The sequence below is a fragment of the Leguminivora glycinivorella genome, chromosome 6, assembly GCF_023078275.1.
Source record: "Leguminivora glycinivorella isolate SPB_JAAS2020 chromosome 6, LegGlyc_1.1, whole genome shotgun sequence".
Classification (NCBI taxonomy): domain Eukaryota; kingdom Metazoa; phylum Arthropoda; class Insecta; order Lepidoptera; family Tortricidae; genus Leguminivora; species Leguminivora glycinivorella.
In genome coordinates this window covers 25,614,361-25,627,928 of record NC_062976.1, presented here as the reverse complement: position 1 = coordinate 25,627,928, position 13,568 = coordinate 25,614,361, and the positions used below count along the sequence as shown (strand labels likewise).

The following is a 13,568-nucleotide window of genomic DNA, read 5'->3' as shown; positions in this document are numbered from 1 at the left end:
CACTCCCTTATTTTGTAGAGAATAATATCTGACACTCCCTTATTTGTAGAGAATAATATCTGACACTCCCTTATTTTGTAGAGAATAATATCTGACACTCCCTTATTTTGTAGAGAATAATATCTGAAACTCCCTTATTTGTAGAGAATAATATCTGACACTCCCTTATTTTGTAGAGAATAATATCTGACACTCCCTTATTTGTAGAGAATAATATCTGACACTCCCTTATTGGAGTAATGACTGTACATTCGGATCCCAATTCGACAATCATAATAAATAGCGTAATTTGTATTTTTTTTACTGAATATGAGTTAAATAAAATATAGGCTAGGTACCGCTTTCCATCAGGCGGACCGTGTGCTTGTTTGCCACCGACGTAGTATTAAAAAAAAGATATCTACTTATTACAATGTTTTGCAACGTTACCGCCTGTATGATAACTGAACGCTGGCGGCACGCTAAAGAACTGCAACGTCTGTACAGCGTGTGTATTCCATACGGGCGAATATTTTAATAACAATTTAGTATCGGACCTAAGGAACCTAAATACATTTTTTATGAATAGATGAGATTTTTTTTTCATACATAATAATTCAGAACGCAATTTCGCAACGCAAACGTTTCTTCGATTTGAATTAATTGTATTACATTAGTAATGTATTATTTATTGTTCGCGAGCACAGCGCCATCTAGCGGACCTCCCAAGAAGAGGACGAGTTCCACACACGGCCGTGCGGGGGCGCGGCGACAGCCTCTCCCACTTTACCATCCTCTACGACACGGCACACAAGCCGCTCTCGCGATTTTTGCAAATTTTATATCGAATCGCCATACATTCAAATAATTGTTAAAATTCATTTAATTAAGTAAAATAAAATCATTTCGTAAAATCAAAAATAAGAAGAAGTCATTGAAGAGTACCTGCCTGCTGTTCCTGCCATACCTATTAGTCGCCAACGCCCCAACATTTGGTCCTTCGAGCCGGATGCCATCAACCAGCGCCAGGATCAGCACAGCAAGAAACGGTCAGGTCATCCATTCCTCATCTTCTTCCCTTCATTCGGCATTGTGCTAAAACCGTGTCCATTTTGTAACCTTCCAGTTCGACACCGCGTGGCGCGCATGGCCGCCATTACGTGCCAGTAGCGAGTTTCGGGATTAAACTGTAAGTGCTTTACATTCTTTCACACACACACCATGGCTACTCCTAAAACATCAGTTACTCCAATTTCTTTAACCGTGGATTTGAACGATGCGCGAGTCTTAACGCAAAGACGTGGCACACTCAAGGGTAAACTCACGTTGTTCGCTAAATATGTCTCTACGCTTAATAAGGCTACTTTAACGAATATTCAAAAACTCGAGTTACAATTACGCATAAATAACGCCGCGAGTTATTATCAAGATTTCGATGTCGTTCAAACTAGATTAGAGGACTTAGCAGAGTCGAGTGCTGACCTTCCTAATCATCTAGAATACCGCGAAGAGTTCGAGACGCAATATTATCAGACAGTGGCCGCAGCGACCGAATTAGCTGACGTCGGCAACAGCCCCGCTGTTGCTAACGGCAGCGCCGCTGCCCCTGCCAGCACAGATACCGTGGGATATAAGGTTAAATTACCTACGATAGCGCTCCCTACCTTCGACGGTTCGTACGAGCATTGGTTAGGTTTTAGGGACACGTATACTTCTCTAATACACGATTCTAAGGACCTAGGCGCCATACAAAAGTTCCATTACCTACGCGCAGCATTAACCGGTACCGCGTTGCAAGTTATCAAGTCCTTAGAGTTCTCCGCAGAGAACTATACGATCGCGTGGGAGCTTCTCGAAAATCGTTTCAATAACCATAGGTTACTCACACACAATTACGTAAAGTCACTATTTAACACGCAATAATTAAATAAAGAATCTGCTACACAGATTAGAAAGCTGATTGACTCTGTGTTACGTTCCCTTCGTGCCCTGAAAACCCTAGGTGAGCCTACGGACTCCTGGGACACGCTAGTTATTTATTTAATCGTCACAAAGCTAGACGCGGCTACGGAACGCGAGTGGGAAGAACACAAGGGCTCAGTCAACTTTAATCGGCATGATTCTACCTCTCACATTAAACTAACTGATTTGATAACCTTTTTACAAAACCGTGCAGATATGTTGGAGTCTATTGCTGCCAATCATTCTAAAAACACGCACACAAACACGCATGAAAATAAAAAGTCATCAAATCAGTCACAATCACACAACGCACACGCAACACATAGCTATGCTTCTAGCTCAACTATTTCACACACAAACAAATCCAGTTCCAAACGCACTTTGCCTCGCATTTGTCAAATGTGCAACGCTAATCATCCGCTTTATTCGTGCAATAGCTTTCTTGATTTAACTGTTCCTGACAGAATTAAATTAATTGAAGATAAGAAACTATGTCACAATTGTCTTCGCGTTGGTCACACAGTTGACAACTGCTTCTATGGCCCGTGTAGGATCTGCCAGAAAAAACATAATAGCTTGATTCATAGCCTGAGTAGTGACAGTGACCGCGCATCAACACCGGCTGGCGATGTAAACAACAAGCCATCGGTGAGCGCTGTCCCCGCCACCTCAACACATCACACTCTCACACTTAATTCGCACACACACTCACCGCCATTGAGACCGACGCTGTTATGTACTGCATTGGCAGATGTTGTTGATAGCAACAACAAGTTACATAGGGCTAGGGTATTTCTCGATAATGGCTCAGAGCACAGTTATGTCGCGCAATCTTTTATAGATAAAATAAATACGCCTTTGGTACAGTCCACTTATAATATTTCCGGGTTAGGTAAATTAGTCACGCAAACCACGCAATCGTGCGAACTTAACCTGCAGTCGATCACAGGTGACTACCATACACGCATTAATTGTATGGTACTCCCTACTTTAACGGAACCGTTGCCGTCAGCAGCAATTAGCACGCATTCCATTCGCATTCCAGACAATATTCATCTCTCGGACCCTAATTATTTCAAATCGTCAGATATTGATATATTGTTAGGCGGTGATTATTTCTGGGGCTTGTTAAATAAGGATCGCATCCCTCTCGCAGAAGGGCCTTATTTACAAGATACTAAACTTGGTTGGATCGTCGCGGGTCCACTAAATAATACACGCAATAAAATTAATAAGACTACTTGTCATTTCACGCAAACTTTAGACACGCAATTAAAACAGTTTTGGGAGCTCGAGGAGGTGCCTAAGATAGGAGACGGACTGACAGACGACGAACGCGCCTGCGAACAGCTGTTCGTTTCAACCACGCAACGCGATAAGGATGGTCGTTTTCTGGTACGTTTACCCTTGAAGGAATCAGCTGACGCGCTCGGCGATACCTACGATATCGCTAGGAGTAGGTTTTTATCATTAGAACGCAAATTCGAGCGACTCCCAGAATACAAAAAGATGTACTGTGATAACATGCGTGAGTACATTGAGCTAGGGCACATGTCACTTATACACACATACACTAAGCCTTACTGCTTTCTGATACACCACGCTGTTTTTAAGGACAGTCTCACTACACGATTGAGAGTTGTTTACAACTGCTCAATGCCTACTAGTTCAGGTAAATCCTTGAACGATTTACTGCTAGTCGGCGCAACCATACAAAACGACATTTTTTCTATATTGCTGCGATTTCGTGAACATAAATACGTAGCCTGCGCAGATGTAGAAAAAATGTACAGGCAAGTCCTTATTCAACCTGACCAACGGAACCTTCAACTAATTTTGTGGCGAGAGAACCCTTCCGAGCCGCTAAATATTTACCAGCTGAATACGGTAACTTTCGGTACGTCGTCGGGGGCATTTTTAGCCATCCGCTGTCTCAATCAGCTGGCAAAAGAATGTGCTGACGAAGAGGTCTCTCGCACTATATTAGAAGACTGTTACGTAGATGACCTAATTACGGGAAATAATAATAAACACGCTTTAATTGATATCTGTGAAAAGGTCACCGACGTACTCCAGTCAGGCTGTTTCCCACTGCGAAAATGGGTGTTTAATTTTGACGTTTCGCAATTTTCCTCGTCTAAAATAACGTCACGCGAATTATGTTTGGGCGATAACTGTCAAAGTAAAACACTCGGTTTGGGATGGACTAACAACACTGACGAGTTTCATTACACGGCAAAGATACAACAGGATAATGCTAATGATCCGATAACAAAACGCAAAATATTATCTGTTATATCACAAATGTATGACCCTCTCGGGCTACTTTCGCCAGCCATAATTATTGCCAAAATATTACTTCAAAAATTGTGGCTTTGCCGTTTAGATTGGGACTCGGAAGTACCTAATGACGTCGCATCAGCTTGGCGTAAATACATACTCACACATACACAACACATACATAGCGTCCGTATTCCTCGTTATGTAATGAATGCGTCTGCGCATAGCACACAGCTGCACTTTTTTTGCGATGCAAGTCAAGCGGCCTACGGGACTTGTGCATATGTGCGTACGGTTTCGGGAGATAACAACGAGGTAATTACAGTACATCTGTTGTGTGCGAAGAGTAAGGTCGCGCCCTTAAAATCTGTTAGTATAGCTAAACTTGAATTACTAGGCGCGTTGTTAGCCGCTAGATTATACTCAAAGATAGTTAAATCGCTTAAAGTGAAGTTTGATTCTGTTTACTTTTGGTGTGATAGTACAATCGTGCTTGGGTGGATTCGTATGTCCCCCCACACACTCAAAACATTCGTTCAAAACAGGGTGTCGGAGATAAACGAGTTAACCGGGAGTGCACAGTGGTTACATGTAAGTAGCAAGAATAACGCAGCTGATTTAGTTAGCCGCGGCCTTGAACTGGACGCGCTTATCAATAGCTCGTTCTGGTTTAATGGACCGCCCTTTTTGCGTGAACCAGAATCGAACTGGTTACCTAGCACTTTGTCGCGCACTTCTGAAATAATACCGGCCGATTTACCTGAATTAAAAACACACACAATTAGTATGGCAAGTCAAATTGATACCGATACATTCCAATTCGACAAGTTTTCATCTTTTAACCGCTTACGACGCGCGGGTGCCTATGTTTTAAGATTTATAAATAACACACGCATTAAAAATAAATTAAATCGAAAAACTGGCCCGCTGACTGTTGACGAATTGAATGCATCGATGCAACATCTGGCGCGCCTTTCGCAAATAAAATCTTTTCCTGTTGAGTACGATAAGATGATAAACAATATACCTATTAAACACGCGCGCGGAATAAATAAATTAAATATTTTTCTAGGCGCCGATAAATTGATAAGGGTCGGTGGTCGTATTAGTAACGCATCTCATTTTACATACGACAAAAAACATCCGATTTTGATTTGTTCGAAACATCGTTTCACACAACTTTTGTTTCAGAGTGAACACATACGCTTACTGCATGCTCCGCCTAGTCTCCTGCTGTCTACTGTCAAAGACTGCTGGTGGCCTCTCGGAGGCACTAATTTAGCCAAGCGAGTGGTACGCACCTGTGTGACCTGCATTCGCATGAAGGCACAGACGTTCGCGCCTATTATGGGTAACTTACCTTCGCTACGTTTAGACCCAGGGTTCGCCTTCATGAGTTGCGGGGTAGACTACGCGGGACCAGTATATGTACTTAACCGTAGGGGCAGGGGTGCTAAACCTCAGAAAGCATACATCTGTCTGATAGTTTGCTTCACGACGCGCGCGGTTTATCTAGACTTAGTTACTAATCTTAGTACTGAAGGATACCTACTCGCACTTAAACGCTTTATTTCGCGCCGCGGTAAGCCTAACGTCATATATTCGGACAATGGCCGCAACTTTGTAGGGGCAATGAAAGAACTTTCATCGTTCCTTCAAGGTCACGCTGATAATATCATTGAGTGTGCCTCTGATGAAAACATTAATTTACATTTTAACCCCCCATATGCTCCGCATATGTCTGGATTGTGTGAAAGAGCTGTACAGTCTTGCAAATACCACTTGAAACGCGTTATAGGTAACGCGAATTTAACGTTCGAGGAATTTAGCACGGTTTTAGCACAGGCGGAGGCCCTGCTAAATTCCCGACCCATGCATCCTCTTTCCACAGATCCTAACGACCTCTCCGCATTAACTCCAGCTCATTTCCTTATTGGCCGACCGCTGACAGCACCCCCCTGCAAGGACCTGACGGCAGAAACGGGCCGGCTCCCACGCTACGAGATGCTGGAGAAAATGCGACAACACTTTTGGCAGCGATGGTCGAAACAATATATTTCTGAGCTGCAGACCAGAACTAAATGGCAGACGCAAGGCCAGGATATCGTTTTAAACGCTTTAGTTCTGGTGAAAGAAGATAATCTACCACCCCTCAAATGGCGTTTGGGCCGGGTGGTAGCTTTGTTCACAGGCAACGACGGAGTGTCTCGCGTCGCTGACGTAAAAACAGCGAACGGGACCATACGAAGGGCATTCACCAAACTTTGCCCTCTCTTGATGCCGCCAGAGGGCGACACTGCGCCTACCTCATCCGCATCACCACTACCACATTGAAAGCGGGTGCTTTCAAGGCCGGGGGCATGTTCGCGAGCACAGCGCCATCTAGCGGACCTCCCAAGAAGAGGACGAGTTCCACACACGGCCGCGCGGGGGCGCGGCGACAGCCTCTCCCACTTTACCATCCTCTACGACACGGCACACAAGCCGCTCTCGCGATTTTTGCAAATTTTATATCGAATCGCCATACATTCAAATAATTGTTAAAATTCATTTAATTAAGTAAAATAAAATCATTTCGTAAAATCAAAAATAAGAAGAAGTCATTGAAGAGTACCTGCCTGCTGTTCCTGCCATACCTATTAGTTTTTAATTAATTAATGTATAATCATTTAATATTAATGTGATAATTATTGGTAGTAGGTATGTATTATTTAGAAAGGTAGAAATATCATTGTTTAGTTAAGATTTGTACATATGTCAATATTTGCGAAATTTTTGCATGCTATTAAGATAGCTAATTAAGGAGTACCCTCACTTTGAATAATATCTGTAATCCAACCCTTATTATGGCAAAATAAATAAATTGATTGATTGATTGATTGAATCTATTACGTCCACGTCCATTAGCGTACTTACCTAACCGTCATTACGACATGACGTTTATGTCAGTTGACATTAAGTCGGACGGCGTACATTGCCGCTTGCTCAGATTTAAAAAAAAAATTACTCTTAATTAGTAACACTTTTTAACAAAATGATTATCCTATACGATTCGTATGATCAGATACAAACATTGGATACATTATTCGCTCGTATGGAATCGACACGCTGTAAACACACAGTTGGGTTGCAAACCACCTGTATCGGCCATTAGACAGTAGTTATAATAATTTACGTAATTGCCCAATTCTGCTATTAGAGCATCTTATTCGTGCTTGATCAAGTTCATAAATATGTATACATTTTTTTACCTTAACTCTATGCAATGAGGTAAAAAAATGTACACATATTTTTGAACTCGACTGTACAAAATGATATCAACTTTGACGTTCAAAGTCATACGCAACACGACTTGACCTACATGTGTCACGTTCGGCTCATCGGACATCCGATGGTGAAAGTACATACTTTTAATGAACGCAAGTGAAGGCTAATTTCGAGAGGCAAGTGTGCAGCAGTCGTGGCCGAGCGGTTAAGGCGTCTGACTAGAAATCAGATTCCCTCTGGGAGCGTAGGTTCGAATCCTACCGACTGCGAACTTTTTTAAATAGCTATACATTATATTTATATGTCAAAAACTTCAATTTGAAGTTTCTGTTGTCAACATAACACATGTCAAGTGTTGTGTATGTTGAATATACATAGGTACGTAGATTGTGTCACAAGGGAGCAAAGATATTAACACGCTTTTATTAGGTCGTCGTGTATGTAACTATGTATGTAATGGAATCTAAGGAAGCTAATTTAACCATCTTCCAGGAGTCGTAGCGTAATGAAAATTGGCAGATATATGTAGTTCCGATGACAATACAATAATATGGTACTGTTGAGCTGATCTGATGATGGAGTCGGAAGATATGAACTGGAACTACATGATGGAACATCGTATCATAGCCGTTTTTGGGTTTCTTAGAAAAGTCTTGTAATGAACTTTGACTACAATTAGGTTTCAAGGTCTGATGATGAAGCCGAAAGATATGAACTGGAACTACATGATGGAACATCGTATCATAGCTGTTTTTGGGTTTCTTAGAAAAGTCTTGTAATGAACTTTGACTACGATTAGGTTTCAAGGTCTGATGATGGAGCCGGAAGATATGAACTGGAACTACATGATGGAACATCGTATCATAGCTGTTTTTGGGCTTCTTAGGAAAGTCTTGTAATGAACTTTGACTACAATTAGGTTTCAAGGTCTGATGATGGAGCCGGAAGATATGAGCTGGAACTACATGATGGAACATCGTATCATAGCTGTTTTTGGGCTTCTTAGAAAAGTCTTGTAATGAACTTTGACTACGATTAGGTTTCAAGGTCTGATGATGGAGCCGGAAGATATGAACTGGAACTACATGATGGAACATCGTATCATAGCTGTTTTTGGGCTTCTTAGAAAAGTCTTGTAATGAACTTTGACTACGATTAGGTTACAATTAACTTACAAGGTCTGATGATGGAGCCGGAAGATATGAACTGGAACTACATGATGGAACATCGTATCATAGCTGTTTTTGGGCTTCTTAGAAAAGTCTTGTAATGAACTATGACTACGATTAGGTTTCAAGGCCTGCCGGCGTATTATGATTCCAATTTTATCACTTATCCACGTGGATAAAGCATCCGTCACGCTTTGGCAAGTATGTCAGTGTGAGAGTGGCAGTTGTCTTATCCACGTGGACAAGTGATAAAATTGGAAGCATGATACGCCGGCTGATGATGGTGCCGGAAGATAAGAACAGAAAAGGGGGGGGGGGGGGCTCGAGGGGGAAGCATGAAAGAAAGATCAACGTAGTATTTAAAATAAGTTGGGTTAGCGTTTTCTTGTGACCTTTCAGAGCAAACAAAGGGGGCTCGGGGGCGAAGCCCCCGCATGAAAGAAAGATCAACGTAGTATTTAAAATAAGTTGGGTTAGGGTTTTCTTGTTACCCTTAAGAGTAACGAAAAGGGGGCTTAAGAGTAACGAAAAGCAAACAAAGGGGAAAAGGGGGGCTCGGGGGTGAAGCCCCCCGCATGAAAGAAAGATCAACGTACTATTTAGAATAAGTTGGGTTAGCGTTTTCTTGTGACCTTTCAGAGCAAACAAAGGGGGCTCGGGGGCGAGGCCCCCGCATAAAAGAAATATAAACGTTGTATTTAAAATAAGTTGGGTTAGGGTTTTCTTGTTACTCTTAAGAGTAACGAAAAGGGGGGCTCGGGGGGCGAAGCCCCCCGCATGAATGAAAGATCAACGTAGTATTTAGAATAAGTTGGATTAGCGTTTTCTTGTGACCTTTAAGAGCAAACAAAGGGGGCTCGGGGGGCGAAGCCCCGCATGAAAGAAAGATCAACGTAGTATTTAAGGTAAGTTGGGTTAGCGTTTTCTTGTGACCTTTAAGAGCAAACAAAGGGGGGCTCGGGGGGCGAAGCCCCCCTCATAAAAGAAAGATCAACGTTGTATTTAAAATAAGTTGGGTTAAGGTTTTCTTGTGATCCTTAAGAGTAAAGAAAAGGGGGGCTCGGGGGCGAAGCCCCCGCTTGAAAGAAAGATCAACGTAGTATTTAGAATAAGTTGAGTTAGCGTTTTCTTGTGATCCTTAAGAGCAAAGAAAAGGGGGCTCGGGGGCGAAGCCCCCCGCATAAAAGAAAGATCAACGTAGTATTTAAAATAAGTTGGGTTAGGGTTTTCTTGTGACCCTTAAGAGTAACGAAAAGGGGGGCTCGGGGGGCGAAGCCCCCCGCTGGAAAGAAAGATCAACGTAGTATTTAGAATAAGTTGGGTTAGCGTTTTCTTGTGACCTTTAAGAGCAAACAAAGGGGGGCTCGGGGGGCGAAGCCCCCCGCATAAAAGAAAGATCAACGTTGTATTTAAAATAAGTTGGGTAATGGTTTTCCTGTGACCCTTAAGAGCAAATAAAGGGGGGCTCGGCAAAAAAGAAATACTTAAATTAAATTTTGTTTGAATTAGTTGAAATGTGACAATATTTTCTAATCGAATCAAACAAAATCCCACTAGCTGAGAGCTTCAAAACAATGTATGGCGAAAGTATGTCTCTCTAATGTCTTCAAAAAGTCCGCGATGGCACATGTCTATATTGTCTATCTTTTACGGATAACTTACTAGGTATAAACATTTTTATGATAATACCGTAATAAGAAGGTAGATACTAGTTGTTATTAAGTAGCAATTAGCAATAAGTACACGTTAAGCCACAAATGGCATGTAAAATCCGCCTACTTGAAATAAATTTATGTATAAATGTTAAAAGTATTACATTATTAATGACTAAAAAGTATAAAATAAATTAATAGTTTAAAAAACACTATAAAACACGCTTTTATAAATGCACGTAAAAGCCAAAAATAAATTATGGATCGTTCAAGTTGTCTCTATTTGTGAGCTGAAGTTTAAAAACTATGTGCTTTTAATTATAATATTTGATTGTAAAAGCGTGGGGCGCTGGAACAGGAAAGACTTTCTTGTAAACAAATACTAATCCGAACTTCCTGGCGAATGAATTTGCATAAGAACATAACGTTTACATATGCCGCCTAAGGGTTACCAAAGAGAACCAAAGATATCTCGTCCACGAACAAGAACTCTGCATCCTGTCACTGTAGACACTTTCCCCTTTTGTAGTTTGATTACCGGAAAAAAGCGGCGTTCTAAGTGTCGGTGACTGTCGACTCTCCTCGCTACTAGCGCATATTTTGTCTGAGTTGGACAAACTGGTACCTACTTTGAACACTGACTTTTAATTGATTTGACTGTTTAATGTAGAACCTACTAGTCATGCTGCAACTCCAGTTAGCGCGTCAATCTGTGTAACCTCCTTCCCGTAACATAGCATAATTTGATTTATCAGCAAGTTATACAAAAAGTCTTTCCTGTTCCAGCGCCCCACGCTTTTACAATCAAATATTATAATTAAAAGCACATAGTTTTTAAACTTCAGCTCACAAATAGAGACAACTTGAACGATCCATAATTTATTTTTGGCTTTTACGTGCATTTATAAAAGCGTGTTTTATAGTGTTTTTTAAACTATTAATTTATTTTTACAGTAAGGGCGCTTATTGTGTCCTGAGCGCAGTGGGGGATTCAATTTTTAACGCCTAAAAGAAAAATATTTTTTCTGCCATGTGCCTTAAGTAATTTGCTTTTCTCGCCGTCTATGAGGAAATTATTTACCTGTGGTTAACAAGCAGATATCTTAGGGTGCCTAATTTTTTCATCCTTTTGGCATTGATAACAACTGCAACTTTCGTCCTTCCTAGCGGGGAAGAAAATACCTACTCTTTTAGAATAGGTAATGTGAATTTGCCATAAATAGCAATACAATATATTGACTTATATGTAATTTTAAATATCTAATTTTACCTACATTTTAGATACCTACCTACATAATATCGAGATATTCACTGAAAATGACATGCATTGTATGGAGAAAGTAATCAGTGCCCCAAACGGCTAATAGTTACCAGAATCAAAAGTGTTTAACATTTTCCGTGTCGTCCTCGCAATCGAGTACAGTCAACATCAATAGTAGCGCATGAAACCACGCAGCAAAAGTATCTGATATCCTAAATATTTTTTTCAATTTTTTTTATACCACGTCGGTGGCAAACATGTATACGGCCCGCCTGATGGAAAGCGGTCACCGTATAACCTATGGACGCCTGCAACTCAAGGGGTGTCACATGCGCGTTGCCGACCCATTAGAAACTTGTACACTCCTAAATATAGTAAATATAGTCAGATATATCCAAAAGTAGAGTTCGCAGTCAAAAATGTCAAAGTTGAATTATTCTTTCTATTTGTGTAGCGGTTGCAGAATAGTTAGTTACTTCTGAAACGTTATTTGATCCGCTGTGCTGACTGTACCACAAATTTATTACAATTTATAAATGAAAGTATTCACCACATACGAGTACATGGCACGCACTCGCGAATTTCGACCGCTCGTCAAGCAGCAGTCGTGGCCGAGCGGTTAAGGCGTCTGACTAGAAATCAGATTCCCTCTGGGAGCGTAGGTTCGAATCCTACCGACTGCGAAACTTTTTGTTTTTTTTTCTACTTGTCGACTGTAATCTGTCAATTAGGGCACCACAGACTAAAATATAATTGCTAACTTTTCAGTGTTGGATACTCTATGGCAGTTCCGACTCAATTATAATAAGCTCATTATAGTTGACTTTAGTTAACTGTAATAATTTCAAAAATAGAACTTCATACAATTTCTATACTAATTTGCGATACCTGGCAAATTTTCCTGCATCTGAAACACATTTTTTTATCTGTCGCGTTATCGGCCAATCAGAGAAGGTTATTACAAACAATTGGTTACTAGGTAATTCGATGTTGATACAACGGTGAACGACTCTATTAACATTAATTTTAACTTGCATGAATGATGATATTTCCGTCCATTGATGATGAAGATGATGACTCGTAGAAAAAGTATTGTATACAATAGTGATATAATTAAGCTTTTCACTCTCGTACCGTACTATTAGGCCACTCAGCAAGCTTCGTGGCCTAAACATGGTACTCGACTGAAAAGCTTTGTATTATATCACGATTGTATAAAATACTATTATGTTGCCTAACAAGGAATAGTTAATTATAAGAAATAGTAAAAGGTTCGTCAAAAAAATCTGGGCTCTGTTAGGTACTTTGTCATTTTTTTATTAAATTATGAGTAGTAGAAACTGTAAACTGACTGAAGTGTCGGAAGCTAATAATTTATAGACTTTTTAATTCATTTTTGTTACTTTAAAGATAAAATTCACTTATTAAAAATATCTGAAAGTCGTGATCACGAATCGAGTCATTAAAAAAATACGTATGAACCTCTTCTCGCACTAGTGCGTAAATTAGCACCATCTGTACTGAAATAGTACCTACATTACGATACAAATGAGAAAAAAGGAAGTTCGAAACGAGTGGCGATAAATTAAAACACGACCGAAGGGAGTGTTTTAAATCGACGCGAGTTACGAATTTCCTTTTTGCACGTGTATCGTACGAAGTTTTTCAGTACAGATGACCCTTCGAAGTTTCGCCCTAGCATATAATGAACCACTTCTCGCACTAGTGCGTAAAATAAACACCATCTGTACTGAAAAATATTATAAAAAGTGACAAATCTAATTCATAACCTGTTATTGAAATCCGAATACTCCTGTAAAGCGTCGGATAGAAATGGGATTCCATTCCGTCTGGGTCTGCGTAGGTTCGAATCCCACTGCAAGTATTTTTAGAAAACATTTGCATAATGTTTGTGTCAAACCAAGAATAACCCATGCAGTCGAATACCTAACCGTAAAATATTTGCTGCTACGTGAATGTAATAGTTGGCATATCTTC

General features: G+C 40.6%; 1 protein-coding gene and 2 non-coding genes across 5 annotated transcripts; all 3 read left to right on the top strand.

Moving 5' to 3' along the window:
• The first annotated feature begins 3,359 nt into the window (after positions 1 to 3,359).
• LOC125227542 lies at positions 3,360 to 6,750 on the top strand. 3 transcript variants are annotated; one of them, XM_048131877.1, is made up of 3 exons: positions 3,981 to 4,536; positions 5,413 to 5,572; positions 6,113 to 6,750. In XM_048131877.1, exons 1-3 carry the CDS (start codon positions 4,246 to 4,248, stop codon positions 6,553 to 6,555), a joined length of 894 nt encoding a protein of 297 aa, XP_047987834.1. In that variant the 5' UTR covers positions 3,981 to 4,245; the 3' UTR covers positions 6,556 to 6,750. The 3 variants fall into 3 exon arrangements, with proteins under 3 accessions (XP_047987835.1, XP_047987834.1, XP_047987836.1); XM_048131879.1 differs by lacking the exon at positions 3,981 to 4,536 and adding an exon at positions 4,606 to 4,812; XM_048131878.1 differs by lacking the exon at positions 5,413 to 5,572 and having other exon boundaries at positions 3,360 to 4,536.
• A 925-nt stretch (positions 6,751 to 7,675) lies between these two features.
• Positions 7,676 to 7,757, top strand: Trnas-aga. Its single transcript has one exon. It is a non-coding gene; the product is annotated as a tRNA-Ser (tRNA).
• Positions 7,758 to 12,171: 4,414 nt separating this feature from the next.
• On the top strand, positions 12,172 to 12,253 carry Trnas-aga. Its single transcript has one exon. It is a non-coding gene; the product is annotated as a tRNA-Ser (tRNA).
• The last annotated feature ends 1,315 nt before the right edge of the window (positions 12,254 to 13,568 follow it).